Source organism: Sinocyclocheilus grahami, unplaced genomic scaffold, assembly GCF_001515645.1.
Source record: "Sinocyclocheilus grahami isolate Dianchi unplaced genomic scaffold, SAMN03320097.WGS_v1.1 scaffold153.1, whole genome shotgun sequence".
NCBI lineage: Eukaryota > Metazoa > Chordata > Actinopteri > Cypriniformes > Cyprinidae > Sinocyclocheilus > Sinocyclocheilus grahami.
In genome coordinates, this window is record NW_015505332.1 from 2,072,576 (window position 1) to 2,098,489 (window position 25,914).

A 25,914-nucleotide genomic window follows, 5' to 3' on the forward strand; every position below is an offset into this window, starting at 1 on the left:
GCCCACTCCTTGTGAAGCTCTCCCAAGTTTTTGAATCGGCTTTGCTTGACAGTATTCTCAAGCTTGCGGTCATCCCTGTTGCTTGTGCACCTTTTCCTACCCATTTTCTTCCTTACAGTCAACTTTGCATTTAATATGCTTTGATACAGCATTCTGTGAACAGCCACCCCTTTCAGTAATGGCCTTCTGTGACTTACCCTCTTTGTGGCGGGGGGGCATGGTCATCTTTTTGGCCCCTGCCCAGTCAGCAGTCTTCCCCATTATTGTGGTTTCAAAGAACAAGAGATACCCGGAATTTATACTCTAGGGATGGTCATTTAATGAAACTCAAATGCAAATATTCTAATATTTTGAGATACTGATTTTTTTACTTTCATGAGCTGTAAGCTCTAATCAGCCAAATTAAAACCAAAAAACTTCTGAAATATTTTACTTTACATGTAATGAATCTAGAATATACGAAAGTTTCACTTTTGGAAACAAGTAAAAAACTAAAAAACTTTTTCACGATATTCTAATTTTTTCTAATATATATATATATTGTTGCAACCCCAGGGGTGAAACATAAAATGAAGAGAGATGGTCATGGTACCTTTTCAAGATAACCTCCTTGGGTTCTTTTTTATTGTGAGGTTAAAAGGGAATAACAGTTTGGTTTTGCCAGCTGATTACACAAAAAGAACGCAAAAAAACTTAAGGGCTAGGCCAGGCCAAAATAATAAACAAAAAGGAACTACCTTAATCCAAAACTAAATATCCTAACAAAATAAAGCAAAAGAAGATACAGGCACTTCCATACCTCCTTAACTAATCCCAAAAACAGAAGAAAAACATGTTAAACATAAATGGCACCTAGCCCCTACAGCGTTCACATGACACAAACTTCTTGCTAGACAGATTTATGGTCTCTCACACTCGGAATGAGGAGAGAGGAAAACGTGAGGGAGAGAACAATAAACGTTTCAATCATTCACTCAAAACTTAAGTTCTTACAATAAATACGATAACACAGTCTCAACAACGTCCAACAAGATGAACAGTGCACATTCCATTCTCTCACGCCTCTCTCTCTGAGGATGTTGCTCTATGCTCGTCTTTTTGAAAGATGCTGGTGCTCCTCACAACCTACCACTGTGCACACTGGTGGTGGGGCGAACCGTAAGAGACAGGACTGGAGAGAATTGGAGAAAGAAACACCAAAACAGCGGCTAAAATACAGTCTCAGGCGTAACAATATATATATGTATATATATATACACGAGAGAGAGAGAGAGAGAGAGAGAGAGAGAGAGAGAGTTAACAATATATATATGTATATATATATACACGAGAGAGAGAGAGAGAGAGAGAGAGAGAGAGAGAGGGATGATTGTTTTTGGAAAATGTGTAGGATTGAAAATTTTAATGTATTGCAAATAAATGTAATGAAACTGGATGATAAAGGTTAGTTTACTCAAAAAATTAACAATTTTTCAACCCTGTATGATTATCTTTTTCTATGAAACACAAAATGAAGTGTTAGGCACAATGTCCAAGCTACACTTTCCTTACAATGAAATTTGCTGATGATATTTTACATGTTGATGATATTTCATGGCCCTTTTTTTTGCATTTTTGGAAATGCAATATGGAAAACAGAACCTCAGATATTCTGCCTAAGATCTTCTTTTGTGTTGCACAGAAGATTCTGTCAGAATGGAACAAGTACATCATTTTTTGAAAACCAATACAACCACTGATATTCACGTTTAGATTGTTTGCAACATCTTAAACCAGACTATGCTGGTTTGCTAGTCTTATCTGGTCTAAAAAAGTGCCTAAAACCCATGCAAAACCAGCAAGCCAGATTACGTTGATGTAAGTTGTTTATTTTTTTCAGCAGAAATGTATCAAATCTCAATCAGTGGTCACGGAAAAATAGCTTTCTGTAACATAAACAAAATATATCTTAAGGCCAGTTTCCACTGTCATCTTGTGCCCATTTCACCATCTGTTAGTCCATCCAGCAAGGACACACAATTCTCCATCCTGGACAAACCCGACGCAGCATTGATGCAGTTTGAGCTATAATTAACTGACAATAGACATGCTGAACAGCACAGTGTGCTTTCATGGCTTGTTCTGTCTCCTTGTGGTCTGTGATACAATATTCTAGTAGTCCTTTTGCATGGATGGAGTCCTTGAATATCATGTTACATATCCAAAAAACATTATATAATATCCACAGACATTTTGGTAGTTTTAAATACTCTGCTCATGCATGCACGCAGGTGTTGCTGCTCTTGAACCATATTTATTGTTTCTTTATGTTTGCTATTTGCTAAATTATCTTTTAAGTGATTACTGGGAAATTTCTGATGTGTTTTCTTGGTCGTAAGGTTCACACCTTGGGTTATAATGTGAGCTTGTGTGCTCATGTCAGTGCTTGTTCATTGATATATTCACTCGGCGTGGGTCTCAGCTGAGCGTGTGTATGTGAGTTCCATTGGGGAGCAGGGCCCTTGGTCTCTCCCCTGTTACAAAACAGCCCTGACTCATGCAGGAGTGCCGTCTGTATCTCTGCTGGGTCCTAGTGCTGAAATGTTTCCATGCACACGCAGCTGCAGCTCTGCAGCAGAAATTCTTCAGCCTCTGTCACATGACACTCTCCAGTCAAGTCCAACCGCATGGATGTGTGGGATGAAATGGCCCGCGGAGGGTTTGTTTCTGCTCACTGCACCCAACAGTCAACCTGTGGGTTTCTCTACTGATGGCTTTAAATGCAACGTGTTTCTCTACTGATGGTTTTAAATGCAACGAATGAGGCCTAAATGAGAAGAAACTGCGTTTTTTGTGTGTGTAATATGAAAATAAGATGGATACAACACTATTATTATTTATGAAGGCACTGAAAGTAAATCGCCCCATTAAATGTTGTGACAAATCAGCTGTCAGGGAGATTTTATGGTTTAAATTATTTTATTTGTATTGAACATTGATGTATGGATGGATGCTACAGTGGCTCAGATAGATAGATAGATAGATAGATAGATAGATAGACATATAGATAGACAGATGTGAGATAGAACAATAGAAGATAGATAGATAGAAGATAGACAGGTAGCTAGATAGACAGACCGACAGACATACAGACGGATGGATAGATAGATAGATAGATAGATAGATAGACATATAGACATATAGATAGACAGATGTGAGATAGAACAATAGAAGATAGACAGACAGAGAGACAGACAGACATACAGACAGATAGATGGATGGATGGTTGAATAGATAGATAGATAGACAGTCATATAGACATATAGATAGACAGATGTGAGATAGAACAATAGAAGATAGATAGAAGATAGACAGGTAGCTAGATAGACAGACAGACATACAGATGGATGGATGGATAGATAGATAGACATATAGACATATAGATAGACAGATGTGAGATAGAACAATAGAAGATAGATAGAAGATAGACAGGTAGCTAGATAGACAGACAGACATACAGACAGATGGATGGATAGATAGATAGATAGATAAATGTGAGATAGAACAATAGAAGATAGACAGATAGATAGATAGATAGATAGGCACATGGATGGATGCAGCTGTTATGTCAGATTTCCTTGTTTGTTCTGCACTAATGCGGATTGTTTCTGCTCAGCTCAGTGGTGAGGGTGAAAGGTGACGCCGCTGTATCTTTGACCCGCACACGTTTAGCCTGTTTCTCACCAGAACACCGGGTGCCAAACGGCACTTTAGTCCGGGTGAAACAGAAGAACAGAATACACAAACCTGCCACAGTCCATTGCGCTCCCCTCATCTGTGACACATAGGCACACTTGCAGAAAGGAAAAAATGCCTCTATAAATAGTCTCCCGGCCCCTCCCCCACTTTCTCTCTGTTTTTCCCTCACTTCCTCAGCCCTGGAGCCTGTGTGCTTTCCTGTCACTGTGCTGGAGAATCACAGCCTCCTCTCTCGCCCTTCCCCCTCTGCTCTCTCTCTCTCTGAGGAGGAGGAAGAGGAGGCAGAGGTCAACTGTCTCCAGGCTCTTGCCCCGCCCCTCGCCTCTCCTGCATCTCTGAAACCCCTGTGACATCATGCAGGCAGCCCCGCCCACTCAACCATCCCGAGCCTTAATTGGCTGGGTCGTGTTGCATCAGTTTAGCAGTGGTAGTGTAAAACACAGACCTTCCCTTTAAATTCAAGACACATGGTTAACCGCGTACGCAGCCGTGTTTATTAATGCTGTAAGGTGAGTGAGTTGTGTAAAATCACACAGCACATGTGTTCGGTGTTGTCATCTCTATTGTTCAGGTCTGGTTAGCAAATGTGCTCTGCATCATTGCCTTTGAAGGTCATAAGGTCACGAGTACAGAGTTCCACAGAATGCAAACGCTCAACACATTGTTTATGGAATATTATTGAGAATATGATCATCAAACAATAGTATTTTTTTGTATAATGTGAAGTTGTTCTTTAACAGTTAAAACAGCATTTAATACAATAAAAATATGCAAAAAATATAATTTATGTCTTGTTTTCTAGTAAAATATTGTTTTATTGTTTATTTGAAGATTTATACATATATAGTTTTAATTTATATATATATATATAATTAATTACAGATAGTGTGTGTGTGTATATATATATATATATATGTGTGTGTGTATATACTGTATTTATGTATATGTGTGTGTATATATACACAATTACACAATATATAAAGATATAGATATATTTTAAGTGAATGTGATATGAAATATTTCATACACACACAAAAATATTGAATGTAATATATATTACCTTTAAAAAGATTACTAAAATTATGATTATAATAATTTTTTTATTTAGATTTATTTAAATTTTATGATGTTCAGATATTTTACTGGAAAAAACTATATTAAAATGTATAATGTATTATAACTGCATTCATAATGTATATTAAATACATTATATCTTTTCATAAATGATTGTAATTTAAAACTTAAAAACCGCAGGTGTTGTGCAATTCAGGGTAATGCATAATATTTCTTAAAGGTGTAACAGTAAATAGATTACTATTATAATGTATTATAAATGTGGTTACAATTCTTCATAAGATCATACAATACATTATTAGGTGCATTACAGTGCATATTTAATGCTTTAAAAACACTTCATAATGCATTATATATATACAGGCTTCAAGTAAAATGTTGTTGTTGTTGTTGTTTTACAGTGTGAATATATATTTTTACTTTTACACTGTTTTTGGCAGTAAATGCTTTGACAGATTCACCATTACCTTAGTGTTGTTTTGCATTACCCAATTTTTTATCCCATCGAATTCAACCCAGACTGCAAACACAACTTTCTACTGCTAATAAGAGAGCAGTCTTGACGTATTTAAATCCCACCGTCCCGTTTTAGTGCTGCTCCCCTCTGCTAATGCACCTCAGGAGGTGCTGAGAGCCGCGGGCATGTCCTGTGCAGGGTTTGTGCAGTGTAAGCCGATGGGCCCTGGAGAGGAGGGGTTGAGATAACAGACCCCTGTGCTGCATTGCAGTGATGCCTATCAAGGCTCATCATCACGGCTGTCTGCCATAGCGGCCCATTATGAGGCCAAGGTGAGAGAAAAGTAGTGATGCCTCACAGCTGCCTCACAAAATCAACTTTAATGCTACTTCAACATTTGCAGCACCAACTCAAACACCTGCAGATCCTGCAGAAACACCAGACACCAGCACAGATGCTCATCAGAGTATAGCTGTTGGTTCTGATGGTGAAACGAAGAGAAATGTTTATAAATGCAATTCATTCAATACTGAAAGTATTCTAAATGTAGTCCAATATATTTAAAAATCTGTCTTATCCACTGATCTATATATAATGATAATTAAATATTCTCTATTATAGATCAGTGGTCTTACCCAATATGTGTGTGCAGTTTATATATTTAATAATCATAACATTTTAAGAGATGATTTATTTTAATGCCATAGGTCTTGCCGAATCACAATATGATGAATATGTAGAATATGAATGCAAGAAAATATTTAGTTTTTCACATTTAAAATATATAATTCATCTGTTCCTTCTAATGCCAAAATATATTAGAAAATATGCTTTAAGGTATATGTATGCTTTATATATACAGTGGTGTGAAAAAGTGTTGGCCCTCATCCTGATTTCTTATTTTTTTGCATGTTTGTCACACTTTAATGTTTCAGATCATCAAACAAATTTAAATATTAGTCAAAGATAACACAAGTAAACACAACATGCAGTTTTTAAATGAAGGTTTTTATTATTAAGGGAAAACAAAAGTTCACCTGAGCACCTGAGTTCAATTTCTCTAGCCACACCCAGGCCTGATTACTGCCACACCTGTTCGCAATCAAGAAATCTCTTAAATAGGACCTGCCTGAAAATACATATATACATATAGAATATATGTACACAAGAAAATATACTTATATTTTAAATATATTTTGACTATTCATATGCCAAAAATGCCAAGAAAATACATTTTCTGCCTTTTGGGTGAATGCAAAATGTATATTTTTAAATATATTTTGGGCTATTTCTGTTAGGGTTATGTTTAGTTTTTGTCCTGGTTTTCATTGTGTTTTCAGTTAACCTGTTCCCCTGTAACCTAGTTTTACTTAGTCTCCTAATTGTCATTTTGTTCACCTGTGTTTGATTAATTAATTCATCAGTTCCTTTGTTTGTTCCCCTACAAATACCCTCAGTTTTCCCTTAGTTGGTGTCCGTTCTCGTTTATGTTAAGTTGGCTAGTGTACCTGTTACAGTTGTATTATTAAAGAACTAACTATATATATATATATAGACACACCCACATAATATCATATAGACTTAATATATAATATATACATAAAATCTATATTAGTGATATACCTCTGTCCAATTTATATATATATTATGAAAATATTATGGAGTGATTTGAAACTCCTATGCAAATTACATAAGGAGTAGCATATTTATGTTATTGTCAATATAGAGATTTCCATTTCAGTTAAGATGTTGCCTATACAGACTGCAGACAGTAAGACAGACAGCTCACTAGGTTTTGGAACAGAGCCATTGTGTTTTCAGATACTGGTGTGCTTAACTAGCTTCGCTAACAAGACCCAAGGTGTAAAACGATGTTAATCAGAGGTGAAAGAGCAACATCTGAGGAATATCATTTTCCTTGGCTCATTTATATTGTATCCATGGATGAGTCCCTGCTTCCTGATTGCCGTGGCAGCACATCTATGCCAGCGGTGCCAGCAGTCTGCTGTGGTGTTGCCGGGTGACGCCTGTCTGTGTTCACACCCGCAGTCACATGACCAGCTGGTGCTGGAGCTGTGAAAGAACCGTCAGTGTGAATTCACCAAATCCTCGCACACAGACAAAAGGCAAAATGAAATTGAGCTCTCAGGCACAAAACAATGGAAATATTCCCTTCTATACAAGAAGCACAACTTTGACATTTTAATCGTATTTTGGCTCCAGTTCCAGAAATGTCATTTTACCCAGCATACTGCTCTATCGGTCACTTTGATTTACTGTCTGTATGGAGTATCCTGTTTGGGACAGGACGCTGGTATAGTTATTGATCTGCCTGTCTCTCTGTGTCTTTCTCTCGCAGGTCTAATTGTGTATCTGGGTATGATGGTGGGTGCCTTTGTGTGGGGAGGTCTGGCTGACAGAATCGGCCGCAGACAGACTCTTCTTATCTCTCTCTCCATCAACAGTGTCTTTGCTTTCTTCTCCTCCTTTGTCCAAGGATACAGCTCTTTCCTGTTCTGTCGTCTGCTCTCCGGTGTGGGGTAAATGAACAGTTCACAACACCTACAGTCTCTTTTACATTTATTATATATAAAGGAAAAAGAAAACAAAAAATTTTGTTTCGGTCGCATGACCTTCATCAAGATCTTCCTGATCTTCCTACGAACATACCTGATGAAGGTCATGCGACCGATACGTTTTTGATACTTTTGCACTAATTGACAGTGTGCGGGAATTGTTTTCTTTTTCCTTGAGTTTTGATCTTTGTGGTCTCTGTTTCCTACGCACCTATCAATTGTCGTCAGGTGTGTGGAGATTGATTGTTAATTGATATTTATTATATATAAAAAATAGATATGAAGGTAGGGCAAAATTTGGCTATCTTTCAGATAAAATTAATATGATTTAAAAATTTGAATCAAAATATTTTACATGAATTAGAGCAAGCAAATATGTATAAATGTATATTCAGTATGTGTGTGTGTGCATATATATATATATATATATATATATATATGTTTACTTTTTGCCCATTTTGAATAAGCTTTTTTTATATTTTCAGTTGTCATTTTCATTTTAGTTAGTGATTTTATGTGCTTTTGTCATTTTTATAAATGTTAGTTTTTTTAAGTTTCTGTACATGTACTTTTAATGTATTATAAACATTAGTTTTATTAATAGTTTTATTTGTATTTTTAGTAATACTAATACTTTTGCTTATTTCTGTTAGCTGTGAAGTCGCAGCATTTCTATTTTTCTTTTAAATATTTTCATCTATTATTTCTTTTTTATTTTATTTCAACTTTATTTCAATTAACACAAGATTTTTAATAGTTCTAGTTTTTTTGTTTGTTACCAATACAAATTATGATACACTCAAAAAAATTTATTTGGAAGTTGTAAATTAAAATTAATGGATTAATAATGTGTTTTACAAGCAAATATTTAATTAGTCTTTTTACTTCAAAAATGTCATGTTGAATTCAATGTGTTACTTGCCATTTCTTTGTCATTTTTGCTGAAATTTACTAAAAACTTGAATTTGAAAATGTTTTCATTATTAGCAAATCCTACAGAAGTAAATTGTACACCAATTGTTTTCAGCATATATTATAAACCTATTATGAAATATGGTGGAAGGACAGATTTTCTGAATGCATATAATTTATTGAAATATTATATTTCTATAGGTTAATACACATATGATCTAATGATTCTGGAAATACCCAGAATTTTCACTGTAATTGGTTATAATGTAAAAAATAAAATAGTAAAAAAAACAGCAGTTACCTTATTTTCAATTTCATTCCATTTTTTTTTTTAAATGACGCACAATATCCTAATAATGGAGTCCCTCTCTGTTTTGTGCTGTAGGATTGGTGGCTCTATTCCCATCGTGTTCTCGTATTACTCTGAGTTTCTGGCTCAAGAGAAGCGTGGTGAGCACTTGAGCTGGCTCTGCATGTTCTGGATGATTGGAGGCATCTACGCTGCTGCCATGGCCTGGGCCATCATTCCTCACTATGGTAACCATCATGCTCACATTGTTTGGGTGGTGTTCTGTAGCTTAATGGTTAATTGATCTCAGCTGGTAGCTGAAAGGTTGTAGCTCCATTAACTTATCACCACTGTGCCCTTGAGCAGGACACTTAACCTCAGCTTACTCCAGAGGGGACTGAACCGCTAACTTAAGATGCAGATGTCACTGAAAGTAATTCCACCAATTATCGTGTCATGTGATGATCAATAAAGGATTTAGGGACAATGTTAAAAGTGGTTATAAATTTCATCAGCTTATCTTCAAAAGTATAACATGATTTTGATGACAATGAAAACATTGTCCAAACAAGCTTGTGCACAAACTGTTCCAGGTGTGGCTTGGGTGATGACTGTTAATTATGTTATATGTGAATGTTAATTATGCACTAAAGTTATAATTCAATGTAAAAAGTGGTAACCTGTAATTGTTACAGTAAAGAGATATTTCTACTATACCCAATCTTACCCTTAAATGTAGTTTTGTTGATGTATCCTAAAATACTCAGGTTGATTCAGTAATGTTAAATTTAAAAAATGTAGTTTGAATAAAATCAATTAATTGAACAAAATTAATTTTACCACATGAAAAAATTTTTTAGCTCACCATTTTTTTCAGTGTGGTTTCTCTGTCCCTGAAAGACTGAAGTCTATATAATTTATTAGTTGTAAATTAAGTGGTATTTTTTAGCATTCACTATTTAAAAAGTTTACAGTCAAAAAATTGAAACATTTTGATATCATTAATTATTTTGGATATTTTATGACTTAAAATATGTTCATTTAGTGCAGGGTCAGAAATTAACAAGGGCTTGGGGCCCTTTTAAAATGCAACCAAAATCACAAAAATATCACCCAAATGCAAGATGCTGGGGAAAAAAAAAAAAAAAAAGCGGGGGCACAATTAAACAAAATCAATTATGATTGTAATCATAATTGATTTTGTTGAAATGTGAAAATGCATGAAAGGACATTATATTTAGTTCCTGTTTTTTATTTGTATGTACTTTTGAGGCTATGTAAAATCACATTCATCTCATAGCATATTTACAAACAAAATAAGATGCAGCTTCTGTGCCACCTTTGACTTTTTTAGATGTTAATAAGATTTTGTTGGTTATAGATTATAGTATTCTGATTGATTGGATTAATTGAATAAATACAAGAAAACAATACAAAGGTAAAAAATGCCCCTTGACATCAATTCCAGTGGGGAATGTTGCCCCTTAATGGAAAAGTTTGTTTCTGAGCCTGATTCATTGCAACTAGTAATATATGCCCTTTCCCTTTAACCAGGCTGGAGTTTCCAGATGGGCTCAGCCTACCAGTTTCACAGCTGGCGAGTGTTTGTGCTGGTGTGTGCGTTCCCGGCCGTCGCCGCTATCGCTGCGCTGACCACCATGCCAGAGAGCCCACGCTTCTTCCTGGAGGTTAGTGACGTCCCACATCCCGGCTTGGATCTGTTTTTTGGTTCATGCTGTAGGTAGAAGTGCAGAATAAGTTCCTTAATGAAAGATGACTTTGCTGCAATGTGTGTGTTTTAACAGAACGGAAAACATGATGAAGCTTGGATGATTCTGAAGCAGGTCCATGACACCAACATGAGGGCCAAGGGCTACCCGGAGAGGGTTTTCTCTGTGAGTACTGCTAGATTCACCATCAGAAAGAACAATAACATTAAAACGGAAGTGATCTGTGGAAATGTTCATTTCTCAGTATGAATTAGAAATGAATTATGCAGCCACACTTATGGGTTTCCATTTATCTGGCCGAACTGGAGTTAAATTGGCTTTAATGCACATTTAATGAAGGTCAATAAAGTTATTTTTTTATTTTGGGAACTTAAACAACATTCTGTAAGCATTATGGACCCTTTTAAAGTCTGCAACGATTAGCATTGTAAATCTTAATCTTGTTAATTAGACACGGCTCACCTCTCATTGCCAAGTACTGTAGTTAATATAGGCTATTCCTACCAATTAGCCACACAAAACTGAGAATATCAGTGAAGTATGAAGGCACGTTTTGAAGCATGCTGTGAAATCCTCAGGTCACCACTATTAAGACGGTGAAGCAGATGGATGAGTTGGTTGACATGGGTGGAGAGGCCACAGCCTGGCATCAGCGCTGGAGGATCAAGCTGACCAACCTCTTCCATCAGGTAGAGTACCATAACACTGCAAGAATCACTCAAACAACAACTACCAAATGAAACTTTTATTTCAAATCATCTACAGAGGACATATTCTATTCTTTTGCACATTTCATTTTATATCAGTCAAAGTTTCTTGCAACAAAAAGTCATCGTTTCATTAAACACTGCTGCTCAAATGTTTGGGGTCAGTACGTTTTTTTTTCATTAACACTTTCATTCAGCAAGCATGCATTACATTGATAAAAAGTGACAGAAATACATTTATAATGTTACAAAAGATTTATATTTAAATACTGTTCTTTTGAAAATTCTATTCACCACAGAATCCTGAAAAAAATGTATCACGTTTTCCACAAAAATATGAAGCAGCACCAGGGCTAAAACTATTAGAAACAAATTTGTTAACCTCAAAACAAAATAAAAATGAATTAATAATAAAATATCAAATGAAGAAATACATAGTAGCAACTAACTAAAATAATTTTATGTTGAAGCTCTAAAATGACTAACTGGAAATAAATAAAAGTTGAAACTGAAATAAAAAAAAATACATCTAAATAATATTTAAAAAGAACAAAAACTAATAAATATGACAAAAGAGCAAAACTCAAATTAACATAAAAACTGAAAATATAAAAATTATATAATAATAATAAAATAACTAAGCAGCACAACTGTTTTCAACATTTATAATAATACAAAATATTGGTTAAACTTTATTTTTAAGGCGTCCTTGTTACAGCGTAATTATTCATTTAAGTCATATTCATTTTAATATCTACATGTACTTACTATATGGTTAGGGTTTGGTTTAGGGTTACTTGCATGTAATTACACATAATTTATTGTTATTATAATAGTAAGTACATGTAACGTGTAACAAAGACAACTTAAAATAAAGTGTTACTGAAATATATCTTAAGAAACAAATCAGCATATTAGAATAATCAAGTGACACATGTGACAGGATAACTGTATTTTTGATCAAATAAATGCAGCTTTGGTGACCTCCTTCAAAAACATAAAAAAATCTTGTTCAACCCCAAACTTTTAAACAGCATTTTATATACCGTATGAAAATGATTGTTATTATAATTGGCTAGCCTCTTTGCATGAAATAAATAATAATGCCCTCACCAATTTGCTGAGGACTGAATAGGCATTGATATGTAAATGCGGGTGGTCATATGTTAACATGCTTACGTTTTAGTGACTTTGTAACTATGGCGATTCTGATTGACACATATCTGCAGCTTAGTTTCCATAAGTTACAAAGACTAAAGTCTCTATAGTACATTGGACTCAAATAAAATGCTGCTTAATTTTGGGTTTCCAGGTGTGGAGCAACTTCTTGACAGTGTTTAATCCAGAATACCGGAGGATCACCTACATGATGATGGCCGTGTGGTTTTCCATGTCCTTCAGGTAAACTACCCTGAACCACGTGCATTTTCCAACCCATCCTATGAATGCATCTCTGCATCGTTTCATGTCTTGTTGCTCTCTGTCTCCAGCTACTATGGGCTGACTGTTTGGTTCCCTGACATGATCAAATACCTGCAGAAACAAGAGTACTCCTCTCGCACAAAGGTCTTCATCAAAGAGAAAGTAGAGCATGTGACCTTTAACTTCACCTTGGAGAACCAGATCCACCGGAATGGAGAGTACTTCAACAACAAGTAAGCGCTGCTCACAGGCAGTATGCCAGACATATTTCAGTAAACAGGCCTGGCCTTTCTATGAAAGGTGAATTGTGTTTGTGACATTTGCTTGTTTAAAGGTATATTCCAGATTATATGCAATTTAAGTGTGAGAGAATGACACAACAACCTTATCTTATTGAGCATGCCTTATCTTTTGTTTTTCTTTCATTTATGGCAGACAAATTTTTTGAGCCAAAATCTAAGGCAGCATCATATGCAGTATTTATTAATATTTTAAATTAGCTTTATATATATATATATAGCTTATGTAGCATATATATATATATATACAGTGGGTACGGAAAGTATTCAGACCCCCTTAATTTTTTCAGATATAATTAATAAATATACACAGTATACACACATATAATATGTAAACAAAAGCTTTTATTTTGGATGCGATTTAATCATATATATATATATATAAGCCAATTTATATATTTTTTAAATTGGCTATATATATATATATATATATATATATATATATTCAGTTTTCATTTTACTTTTAAGTTGTAGAAATTGTATGTTTTTGTCATTTTTATTTCAAATATTATTAAATATTTCTATATACTGTGGCTTCAGATTTTTGTTTATTTTAGTTTTAGTAATTTTTGTACTTCAAACTTTAAATTTAGGTTTTTCATCTAATGTTTATATTTCAGCTTTATTTCACTTAACAAAAATGTTTTTTTTTAGTTTTAGATTTAGTTACAATAACAACCTTGATCATACAGCATGTATATTTTTTTAGAAAGACAATCCCAGAGTCCCAAAAATCATGCGAATGCAGACGAGTTGAGAGAAATCAATTTCACATAGGTGGCTGCCTGTAGACCGTAAGGCAGCTCACTAGAGTTTGTAACAGAGCAACTGTTCCTCAGAAGCTTTCATGTGAAGCCTGTGATACTGTGATCCCCCTCCAGCCCCTCTATGAAACTATTAATCACTCAGTGTCCTACAGTTTTACTCAAATAATGTGTCCCAATTATGAGCAGCTGTTCCACTTCAACTAGATAAAGTCTTTCCCACAAATCTAGTTTATGTTCAGCTAATCAGGAATGTGGGTTTATATACAAGCTCATCTCTTATCAGCTAACGCTTTTTGTTTTGTAGTCACAATGCTGTTTTAATTTCATGACCTTCAATAAAGTCTAAATACAAATTTGTCTCAACATGCACAACATATCCAATAGGAATGATACAAAATCACAGAGACCAGATGAAGACTTTTACTTTTACTAGACTTTTATTTATTCTTATTGCCTGTCAGTAATTATCTTAACGATTTATATTTGTATTTTTCTTACAGTATTATAGGAGAAACATTTACAAATGTATACTGTATATTTGTTCAATACATTTCTGTTTATTATTTGCGTTGTACTGTATTATTTCTCTGTTGTGGTTTGTTTTATTGTTTTGGTGCTTAATATTTATCTGTCTTATGTATAATATTTCATGTTTACAACAGGACAAACAAAACGTGTGTTTTTGGCGATTGCATTATCCGTTATCCATTTGTATTTGGGCCGCTTTATAGAAGCTAAAGGAATTCTGAATACCTCTAAGGCAGCAATACAAATTTCTTAGTGAATCTTTTCACTTTGTCTTTAAAGGTTCTTGAATCTGAAGATGAAGTCGATGGTATTTGAAGACTCCATGTTTGAGGAATGCTACTTTGAGGATATCACGTCAAGCAACACCTTCTTTAGAAACTGCACCTTCATCTCCACCCTCTTCTACAACACAGGTGAGAAAACATCTCACCTGTATAAAAAAAATATAGCATTGGCATTCAACAGCATTCAGACGTATAAAATATTTGAATTCCAGCCGTAGTCGTTCAAAGCTTTGATCCTTTATAAGAAGACACTCGTATGACATGTTTTTCTTCGGTTAAAATGGCTCCTGTTTCTAGAGCTATTGAATGCATTGAAAATGTTTCAGGTATCCTAGCAACACCAGCTCAGATTCTTCCTCTGCTTGTCTGTGAAGGAATGACAATCTGCTTTTCCTGATTCAGTCGTGCTGTGCGTTTATGATTGTTTCCCTGGGCTGGGTATCGAGTTTGATACTTTAGGCACCGAATTCCCTCGATACCATAGAGTATCAAAAAACATCTCGTCGTTCCGTACCAAATTTCGATACCTAAGGGGTTAATCTCATCAGCGTCAGTGAGCCAATAAGCCTGCAGCACTTGCCGGTGTGTTCGACTAGAAGCGGCGCAGCGCAGCGCAGATCGATCAGTGTTTGACATCCAAGAGAGCGATTCGAAAGTGTGCAGGGCAGTCTGCTCTCTATAACTCTCGTGGTACTGTAATACACTGATCGGTCTGCACAGTCAGTCCGCGTCAAGTCGAACACACCTACTAGTTTACACCGGTTATGCTCAGAGATGTGGCGCACACGTGAGGCTGTAGTGTGAATGCATCCCAGCCACATTTACACTGGCGCGTTTTTGTTTTAAAATGAAAACGATCCTCGTCGTACTGGCGTTTCCACTGCTTTTCAAGCTGGCTTTCCACATAGACAGTAAAAAAAGATGGACGACGTGTCTCCTATTCCTTCCACTATAGAAAAGTGACGCTAAAGCATCTCAGTATGGCCGCTGCCATCTTGAGTAAATGACGTCATTTGGAGCCAAAGTCAAACTCCCACAGTCCCAATCAACCATAATGACACACCCCGTTTTTATAGCATTAAATTACTAGCTAAAATCAAACGTATCATAAAAACGAACAATTGAACATATATCAGCATGATAACAACTACCTTAAATTACCAAAACCATCTTTCGGAAAATTGTATTGAAGTGAGATGAATTTTTTTATTTTGACTCCAGTCCCATAGAGATACATAGAGAGGGCGGGGTTTATGACCTGTACTGCAGCCAGCCACCAGGGGGTGATCAAAGAGCCCGCAGCTTCACTTTTCAGGACGTGTGAGGCACACCCGGCTTTCCACTATCTCTGACAAACGACAAGTGAGTCGCGACAGACCGGAAGCCATTAATTTCCAATGGAGAGTGCAGGAGCTGCGTTGAGTTCCAATCATATGCAGATGTCCGTTTATTCATACTACACGACCGAAAGCACGTGTTATGTGACCATTCATGCACACTGTAGCATCATGCTACATAAGACAATAAATAAGATTTATATTCCGCATTCAAAACTCACTTTAAACCACCATCGAGTGTTTGTAATAACTTTCGATTGCCATCTAATGTGTGTTTTGGCCATGTAATGTTGCTGAAATTAAATATGTTATTACCTCTGAGTCACATTTCCAATGGAGAGTGCAGGAGCTGCGTTGAGTTCCAATCATATGCAGATGTCCGTTTATTCATACTACACGACCGAAAGCACGTGTTACAGTGGGGAAAAAAAAGTATTTAGTCAGCCACCAATTGTGCAAGTTCTCCCACTTAAAAAGAGGAGAGAGGCCTGTAATTTTCATCATAGGGATACCTCAACTATGAGAGACAAAATGAGAAAAAAAAATCCAGAAAATCACATTGTAGGATTTTTAAAGAATTTATTTGCAAATTATGGTGGAAAATAAGTATTTGGTCAATAACAAAATTTCATCTCAATACTTTGTTATATACCCTTTGTTGGCAATGACAGAGGTCAAACGTTTGCTGTAAGTCTTCACAAGGTTTTCACACACAGTTGCTGGTATTTTGGCCCATTCCTCCATCCAGATCTCCTCTAGAGCAGTAATGTTTTGGGCCTGTCGCTGGGCAACACGGATTTTCAACCCCCTCCAAAGATTTTCTATGGGGTTGAGATCGGGAGACTGGCTAGGCCACTCCAGGACCTTGAAATGCTTCTTACGAAGCCACTCCTTCGTTGCCCGGGCGGTGTGTTTGGGATCATTGTCATGCTGAAAGACCCAGCCACGTTTCATCTTCAATGCCCTTGCTGATGGAAGGAGGTTTTCACTCAAAATCTCACGATACATGGCCCCATTCATTCTTTCGTTTACACAGATCAGTCGTCCTGGTCCCTTTGCAGAAAAACAGCCCCAAAGCATGATGTTTCCACCCCCATGCTTCACAGTAGGTATGGTGTTCTTTGGATGCAACTCAGCATTCTTTCTCCTCAAGTTGAGTTTTTACCAAAAAGTTATATTTTGGTTTCATCTGACCATATGACATTCTCCCAATCCTCTTCTGGATGCAGATGTCCGTTCATACTAACGTTACATGACCATTCATGCAAACTGTAGCATCATGCTACATAAGACAATAAATAAGATTTATATTCCGCTTTTATTCAAAACTCACTTTAAACCACCATCGAGTGTTTGTAATAACTTTCGATTGCCATCTAATGTGTGTTTTGGCCATGTAATGTTGCTGAAATTAAATATGTTATTACCTCTGAGTCAGAGCAGCGATCATGGAAGAGAGAACACAAGCAGACAGCGCTGGAAGCTGCTAATGCTCATCAGTAAATCAGTGGAAAATGAATAGAAATTATGATTCTGTCTGAGCTATGCGTTTTAAATAACAGATGTGAAAACTGAAGACTATTTGAGCTTTTTTAAAACGATTTGCACTGATTTATTGTGTTGGTTACATTTTGTTCCTTTGTGCAGTGGCTCAAGAGATGAGTCTTTGAGTCTGTATAAACATCAACAAGCTGAAAAATAAAGCCAAGGTTTTTTTTTTGGTTTTTTTTTAAGATAACGTAATGTTGTTAAAATTGATTTCATAAAATTGGTATCGAAAAAAGTATCATTCAGGAACCGATATCGAAGTCAAGGTATCGGTATCGTATCGGAAATTTTTGAATGATACCCAGCCCTACCTTGAGCAGCTTGAAAATAAATGATGAGGCTAAGAAACAAAGACTCTGTTCCAAAACCTAGTACACTGCCTACCTAGACAGCATTTTAATGTTTACATGAATGCATTTGCAGATGCTTTTATTATAATTTATTTTTTCATAATTTACTCATCCTCAAGTCATTCCAAACCTGTGTGCATTTCTTCTTTAAAACCCAAAAGAAGATATTGGTAACCAAACCTTTCCATCTTATTTTTTGTCCACACTATAGAAGTCAACAGGACCCAAAACCGTTTGGTTACCAACATTCTTCAATATATCTTCTTTTGTGTTCCTGAATTTTCTTTTGGCATGCAAAATGCTGTTTTTCAAAAAGTTAAGTGAATAAATTAATCCAGGATGGCAATGATATATAGAATCCATATCCTGTGTGAATAACTATTTGAAGGCAGTAGACAGCTTACAAGGTTTTAGTATGGAGGCAAATGTCAAAAATTCAGTTGGTTTCTGTCCTCTGCGTCTTGAAGTAGCTCAATGCATTAGACTACATGCATAAAGATGTTTATTTACTCTAGGGTGACCATACGTCTTCTTTTTCCCAGACATGTCTTGGCTATGATTTCTAAGTTGTCTAAAATATCCAGGTTTTGGCTTTACTTTGCTATTGTTTTCATACTTGCTGAAGGTAATGACTGAAAAGTAGTTTGACCAGTAGCGTGCAGACATTGTACATAATCGACCAATCGTAGGATACAATAAGGTGGGATCTACAGAGAATGGTCAAAGCAATGCAAAGAGACTTACATATAATGTTTGAGGACTGTAGAGAGCTTGTAGGAGAACAAAGCCAAAACTTGGCAATTTAGAAATTTGACCTAGAAACGCCTGCATACTTAAATTGGTGTACTGGAAGAATCACTGCTGCATTGGTTAACAAGAGCTCTCATCTGTTTCTAGACTTGTTCAAGTACCGGCTGATCAACAGCAAACTCATCAACAGCACTTTTCTGCATAACAAAGAGGGCTGTATGCTGGATTTCAGCGATGAGAACAACGCGTACATGATCTATTTCGTCAGCTTCCTCGGCACACTTGCTGTCCTGCCCGGGAACATCGTGTCTGCCCTGCTCATGGACAAGATCGGACGTCTAAGAATGCTGGGTAAGAAAAACAAGTTGCATCAGTGCTAAATAGTTTTTGGAGCTCTGAATAATATGAATTCTTTTTAAAAAATAATAAACATTTGTTCTCACTCTTGTCATCTGGTGCAGCGGGTTCCAGTGTGATTTCCTGCGTCAGCTGCTTCTTCCTGTCGTTTGGAAACAGTGAATCTGCTATGATTGCCTTGCTCTGTCTGTTTGGGGGCATCAGCATTGCGTCGTGGAATGCCCTGGATGTGCTAACAGTGGAGCTGTACCCCTCGGACAAGAGGTGGGTCAAGCTCGTATTTCTGTGATTACTGTGCATCTATCACAATTGTCCTCTTTTCTCTCTGCGTGTGTATTTAACAGTGATCTCAATACATATTTGGGCACTTACGCCACATTTTACAATGTATATTTGTAAAGGAATTGAATAAAAGCAAGATTCTCTTCTCCTTTAATGAAAATGTTTTCATACTGTGTGAAATGATTCGAAAGATTAATAGATCAAATGTATGTCAGTAATTCTGTGCTGCATTGCCACTGCAGTGCAGATCAAATACATCATAATTTAGGGCATATCTAAAAATTCTCAGTCAAAATGAATGAAGTCTCAGCAGTTCTGCCACAAAGTGCTATGCATTATTTCTAAGAAAATATGCTGACAGTGCCTGCTTTACAAAAGGGGCTCTTTAGCACCCCTAAGAGTTCAGAATCGATTTCAGAAACTGACAGTTTTGGAGACATTTACAATATTATAAAAGATCACAAATAACTTTCTATTTAGCAAAAACCTTTTAGTGAACAGTTCTTATAAGAATCATGTTTTTCTTAGTCTGAAGAATTTTTTTCTGCTATTAAGAAGCTCTTCTGCAATGAAAAAGTTCCATGGTTGTTAAAGCTTTTTTTGTGGAACCATCAGTGACCAATAAAGAACCTTTAATTAAAAAAAGTGTAGAATGATTTCTGAAGGATCATGTGAAAAGCTGAAAAGTTATCTTTGCATCACAGGAATAAATTTCATTTTAAAATAGGAAAAAAGTTATTTAAAATTTTAATGATATTTCACAATATTACTGTTTTTAGAGCAAATAAAAGGAGCCTTGGTGAGCATAAGAGACTTCTTTGAAAAAGAAGGACGAATTTCTTTATAAATAGATCTGATTTATGAAATTTTAAATATTTTTCTTCTTTTCCACAGAACTACAGCCTTTGGCTTTCTAAACGCCCTCTGTAAGTTAGCTGCAGTTCTGGGCATCAGCATCTTCCAGTCGTTTGTGGGCATCACTAAAGCGGTGCCCATCCTCTTTGCATCAGCAGCTTTGGCAGTCGGAAGCTTCTTGGCTCTCAAGCTTCCTGAGACTCGCGGTCAGGTGCTTCAATAGTGCAGCGTTCCAGCATGCAGGTGGCGGCGTTTGAGTTTGACCCTGTCCTTGAGTGAGCAATGCTGGAAGCAGCCCACACAAATCCAACATTTACAGATATCTTCATTCCTCCAATATGTGCAATCGTATTATTATTTCATTCAATTTAATTTGATTTCATTCCGATCTACATTTATAGACATGTTCCCTGCTGATGTCTCACTGTCTTACAGGAATATTGGAAACCCTATGTGTATGTGTGTGTGTGTGTGTAGAAAAACTGCCATGTTAAACACATTCCAGCTTTACGTTATGAAATGAATGTGAAATTTAACATGATCATTTTTGACTTTCCCTTTAATCTTCATCCGAGCCATCACGTGATTTGAAAACCGTCACTGAGGACCCGTGAAAGCAGTAGGTAGATATATTTGAATGGACAGTGTTGATCTAGTGGTGCTGGTGATGGTTATTGTTGTTGCTTTACTCTAGTCCGTTGTGTCCCAAAAACTTAAAAAGTGTGTGATGCCGCAATTGTCTGCAATATCGGCTCAAGCACTCCTCACTTTTTAGATGTTTTAATGCATTAACACTGACGTCACATTACTATAGACAGTGGTTCACTCATTTTTGGCTTTCGGAATTCAAATTCGGTTGTTCTTTCAAAACGTCTGATTATTGACGGTGTTGTGCATGCAATGAAGCGTGTCGATTCATAAGAATATGCTTGAAGATAGTGAACATAACTGATGAAAGTGCTCTGTATTACGCTACTCTACCTATGATTCTTTGGACATGATGTAAAATATGAGATAAGTGACATGATGGGTTGTCATTTGTATGGTTTAGTATGCCATTATTCATACTTTGCATTGTTTTATGCTACTATCATACTTTGTCCCAGAGTTTGTGTTCCTATTGAGATCCACAGAGCAGTTTTAGTGGCGTCGCTTTCGAATGTGCGCCATCATTGAGATAAACGTTACATTCGCCCCGTTTTCATACATAAAAATCCATTAAGAAAAAACTAAAGGAAAAAAATGAACAAATGAAGCACAATGTGATTTGATTAAACTGTCAAAAACAAAAGTTTTATTTTGATGATTATGTAAATTATGTATTGAATATAAATATATAAAAATTAGCTGTAATTCAAGTCTGTCTGTTTGAACACTCAAACTATTATTAAATATATCAACATATATATAAGAAAAGATATTTACATGTTCAAATGTTGAACTAGTATCAACATATGTCTTAGATAGATTCCATTTGATGTATGTATATACAGTTTATCTGTTCATTAAGGGATTTCATTTTTTTTTATCAAAGCAAATATATAAAAAAATGACTGAACAAGTCAATACACTGATTTGCAGCACACACAATCGCCCTCCTTCACGTTTTCTCTTGTGTTCTTGTAAAGAAACAGAGGTATCCGTCTGTGTGTGGGTGTGTGTGTAAGTATGGAAGTATGTGTGCTTGCATGTGAAATGTTTCAAATAATAAACAAATGGTATGATGCTTGACTCGATTATTGCAGTTCTTCACACACGCACCACTCAGACAAACTTATACTCAAGAAAATTCTGTCATTGTTTACTCACCATCATCAAGTCAAGTCAAGTCTGCTTTATTGTCAATTCTTCCACATGTACAGCACATACACACAAGCTGATGCCGCGGGAAAGGTTGATTAAATGGTTCCATGTTCTTCTTTTGTGAAACACAGACATGAATGTTTTGCAGAAGGTCCAGGGCCTGGTTTTCATGCAAATAGAAATTGCCTACTTGGCAGTTGGCTCAAAAAAGCAGCAAAAAAGTATGTAAAAATATTAAGTAGGCCTATGACATGTATGCTATATTCCAGGGCTTCAGAAATTTTCAGATGTAATCACACAAATAAGCAATTACATTTTTGTTTGTACTTACTAGGCTACTTCTGATATGTAAATCTACAATAAATTGATAAAATATTAAATAAATAACAGTAGTTATGTTGTCAACTTGCAGTAACGTAGTCTACAGTATGTTATGGAATCACTGTATAAACATATACAGAATTAAAATGGATAGCATAGGCCTATATATAGGCTACTTTATGCAGCTGATAAAGTCTCAGGCGAATCTGATTTCAGTTTGCGACCATTTATTTGGCGGCGAATTAAACAAATATAACTAGAACAGGACTGAAAGATTTATCTCTTGATTATAGACTTACATATCATAGTATGTTACAGAATGCTTAAGCGTCTAGTTCTTAAGTCCTTAAGAAAGCAAAATTGGAGTGTCAAACCTCAACAATCAAATTTTTATATACTTCTGATAGCCTATGTTGCCTAAATCTACAATATAATGACAAAATATGAAATAACAGTATTTACGTGTTAGCTTACGGAACATCACTGTATGAACATATGTAGAATTAAAACGGTTTAGTAGGCTATAATTTGAATTTATGCAGGCGCTATGGTTGCACCCTCAGGTGAATTCGAATTCTGTTCGTGAACGTTTATTTGGCGCCAAATTAAAATGCGCGCTCGACTAACTTGTAGCTGAATTTTGAGGTGCTAAGTTGTCTGAAAAATAGGCTGTTTATGTAATGTATAACCAAAATAGAGATACCCTCAGGACTTCGGCTGTAGATGGAGGAGCTGAACACGCAGCAACATCGAAAGCTTGAGTTCTGATAGGTCTGGGAAAAGGGAATTCAAGTCTCTGGTCCATTGCTTCAGTAGATGGCGGTAATGCTCAATTGGTGATCACGAGCCGCCAATAAAAAAAACTAATAATAAGAAGAAGAAGAGATACCCTCAGTATCTAACGCAACGTTCTAGCTAGCCGTTAGGCGGCAGTAATGTCATTTCAGCCGTCAGCTTTCTAAACAGTGAAGGAGAATCTGCATGAATCGCTTCCTGTGAGTAATACAAAAACAACACTCCGGAGACGAAAGGTGAGAGAAATGATTTCGATATTTGATCATGCATTTTCTTTGTCACTTGTCATTGTGCTGTTTGCTTATGTAAACCTGTGCAAGAATTTATATTTTAAAGAGCAGCTATGAAGGCATATGTCATTTCTAACCTTTCGGCTGGATGAAGCTGCATAAGGTTTGCGGCTTAAATATACTATTTATTCAGCATGACATTTATCGATGAGATTGCGACGTGTACCTGGTGCACAGACGATTGTTGCAGTTTACTTTTATACATATTTTGACAACGTTTTATCAAGTTAATCCGCGCGTATAATAAAAAAAAATAATTTTAAAATAATTTCCAAACTTTTGACAAGTAATATCTATCTATCGATCTATCTATCAACATAGATATCCATCCTTTTTGATAAGATCACAGAAATCAGTAATATAATATAATACCCCTTACTGAGAAATAGCTCAATTTAGCTCTTTAATTTATTCCTTGCAATTTTGTAAGTTTAAATGTTTTAAGTTCAACAAAGCATATTTCTGGGAGTCTGGTGTAGCCTTTTATAGAAATACTTCCTTAAAATGACCACACACCATTTTTTTTTCTTATGTTATTGAAGATGAGAACTACAGGTGCATCTCAATAAATTAGAATGTTGTGGAAAAGTTCATTTATTGAATAGAATTTACAGATGTATCTCTTTATTATAGACTTGCATGTCATGCATATGTAGTATATTACAGAGTGCTTCATTGTCTAGTTCTAGTCCTTAAGAAGACAAATTGTGTTTGGGGTGCCAAATCACTCCTCAACAGAAATTTCTCACTGATCTTTGATGTTTTCCTGCAGCTGGTCTCGCCTGCGCCTGATGCTGTCCAGTGCTCTCCGCTGCCTGCGTCCCTCCACCTGCACCCTTGCCTTAACCAGACAGCTGACCCATCACCGGCCCCACATGGGTCCTGTGGAGACCACAATACGGACCAAACTGGCCCAGGCCCTCAAACCTGAGCACCTGGAGGTCATGAACGAGAGTCACATGCACGCCGTACCCGCTGGTTCAGAGTCCCACTTCAGAGTTCTGGTGGTGAGTCCTCAGTTTGAGGGTCTTTCGCTCTTGCAGCGTCATCGGCTTGTAAACGAGACCCTGCGGGAGGAGCTCAGCAGCTGCGTTCATGCCCTCGCCATCCAGGCTAAGACGCCTCAGCAGTGGAGCAGCAACCCCAGCCTGGCCAAAAGCCCCCCGTGCATGGGAGGATCCAAGCATGATAACACGATGGCTGAGAAACTGAAGGCGGGTCGAGACTGACTGACCAAAACTTAGTGTTGATGGGGATTTAATAATATAGTAATCAGCTATGAAGTTTTATCAGCATGCATATTTCTCACCTGGAGCTGATCGGGACTAATACACTATTTAATTGACTTCATACAAACAATATTATTATTATTATGCAATTTGTTCTTATTGGCTTGGACTGGTTAAGTACTATAATAAAATGTGATTTATGCTTCATGTAAATCAGAAGGAAGTGCTTCTCATTTTATCACATGGAATTAAAATGATCACCAAAGTATTAAAATCTCTTATAATTAAGTATTAAATCTCTTATTTTTTATTTTAAAATTAATGAAAGCTTATATAGCACAGCCCTGCATCTTGAAAAAATATTTCTGCTGATTTGCAAAAAAAAAAGGCATAATATTTCCTAATTTGATGATGCAGAGTTCAAAATCTTGCTTGTAGAGACCATGTAGAAACAGAAGATGTGCAGTGTTGCTATGGACAGTCATTATTTTATAAAAAATTGACCGCTGGCCAATCAGAATCAAGTGTTCTAGAAAGGCAATTTTATCCTTCTGGCTTTTAAAACCAGATTGTGTTATCTCACCTCTCTAGTATCTGTAGGCAGAAATGGTACCACCAGAGGGCAACAGATCATAAGTAGTATTCACATAAAGTACACTCACCCAGTCATTATGGCAATATTAGCTTTCTCTTCTTGTCAGGGTCATGCAGCTTTGTCATGTGGCTTATTGTGCATCCATTACTTTCTCTTAGCGATTAGTAAATACTGATAATGAGGGAATTTTGTTATATACATTCCCATTTAGTTTTATTCATTTAGCAGACGCTTTTATCCAAAGCGACTTACAATTGGGGAATACATCAAGCAATTCATCTTAGAGGCAAATAGACATAGGAAGTGCTCGTCATACCAAGTTTCAAGCATTGGTCAAATAAGTACAAGATAGACAGGGAAAGATTAAAGAAAAAAATAAAAGATTTGTTATGAACATGCAAAAAAAAAAACAGCGTTTAGAGAATAAGCTATGTTAGAGAACCAGATTAGTATTAAATATTAATGTACACTACCATTCAAAAGTTTGGGAGTTTTAAAATGTTTTGAAAAGAAGTCTCTTATGCACAACAATGTTGCATTTACCTGACAAAAATACAGTAAACAGTCATATTGAATAAATAAGCTTTCCACTGATGTTTGGAGCGATATTTGGCTGAGA

The 25,914-nt window shown here is 36.1% G+C and overlaps 2 protein-coding genes across 3 annotated transcripts in view; both read left to right on the forward strand.

Moving 5' to 3' along the window:
* The window catches only part of sv2a (synaptic vesicle glycoprotein 2A), a 39,087-nt gene extending 17,131 nt beyond the window's left edge, over nt 1-21,956 (forward strand). Inside the window, exons 3-13 of the mRNA XM_016281976.1 lie at nt 7,629-7,809; nt 9,143-9,294; nt 10,601-10,734; nt 10,852-10,941; nt 11,355-11,465; nt 12,796-12,884; nt 12,974-13,138; nt 14,779-14,912; nt 18,916-19,119; nt 19,230-19,389; nt 20,302-21,956. Of these exons, the coding sequence (XP_016137462.1) occupies nt 7,629-7,809; nt 9,143-9,294; nt 10,601-10,734; nt 10,852-10,941; nt 11,355-11,465; nt 12,796-12,884; nt 12,974-13,138; nt 14,779-14,912; nt 18,916-19,119; nt 19,230-19,389; nt 20,302-20,485 (1,604 nt within the window). The 3' untranslated portion in view covers nt 20,486-21,956. The remainder of the gene's footprint in view (nt 1-7,628; nt 7,810-9,142; nt 9,295-10,600; nt 10,735-10,851; nt 10,942-11,354; nt 11,466-12,795; nt 12,885-12,973; nt 13,139-14,778; nt 14,913-18,915; nt 19,120-19,229; nt 19,390-20,301) is intronic.
* A 1,340-nt stretch (nt 21,957-23,296) lies between these two features.
* bola1 (bolA family member 1) lies at nt 23,297-24,887 on the forward strand. Of its 2 annotated transcripts, none has more exons than XM_016282072.1 (2): nt 23,297-23,417; nt 24,244-24,885. In XM_016282072.1, exon 2 carries the CDS (start codon nt 24,263-24,265, stop codon nt 24,698-24,700), a length of 438 nt encoding a protein of 145 aa, XP_016137558.1. In that variant the 5' UTR covers nt 23,297-23,417; nt 24,244-24,262; the 3' UTR covers nt 24,701-24,885. The 2 variants fall into 2 exon arrangements, with proteins under 2 accessions (XP_016137558.1, XP_016137559.1); XM_016282073.1 differs by lacking the exon at nt 23,297-23,417 and adding an exon at nt 23,431-23,574 and having other exon boundaries at nt 24,244-24,887.
* The last annotated feature ends 1,027 nt before the right edge of the window (nt 24,888-25,914 follow it).

Bases quoted from the DNA above. Each gene is read 5' to 3' on its own strand.
- bola1 (XM_016282072.1), top strand. From the start codon at position 24,263: ATGCTGTCCAGTGCTCTCCGCTGCCTGCGTCCCTCCACCTGCACCCTT.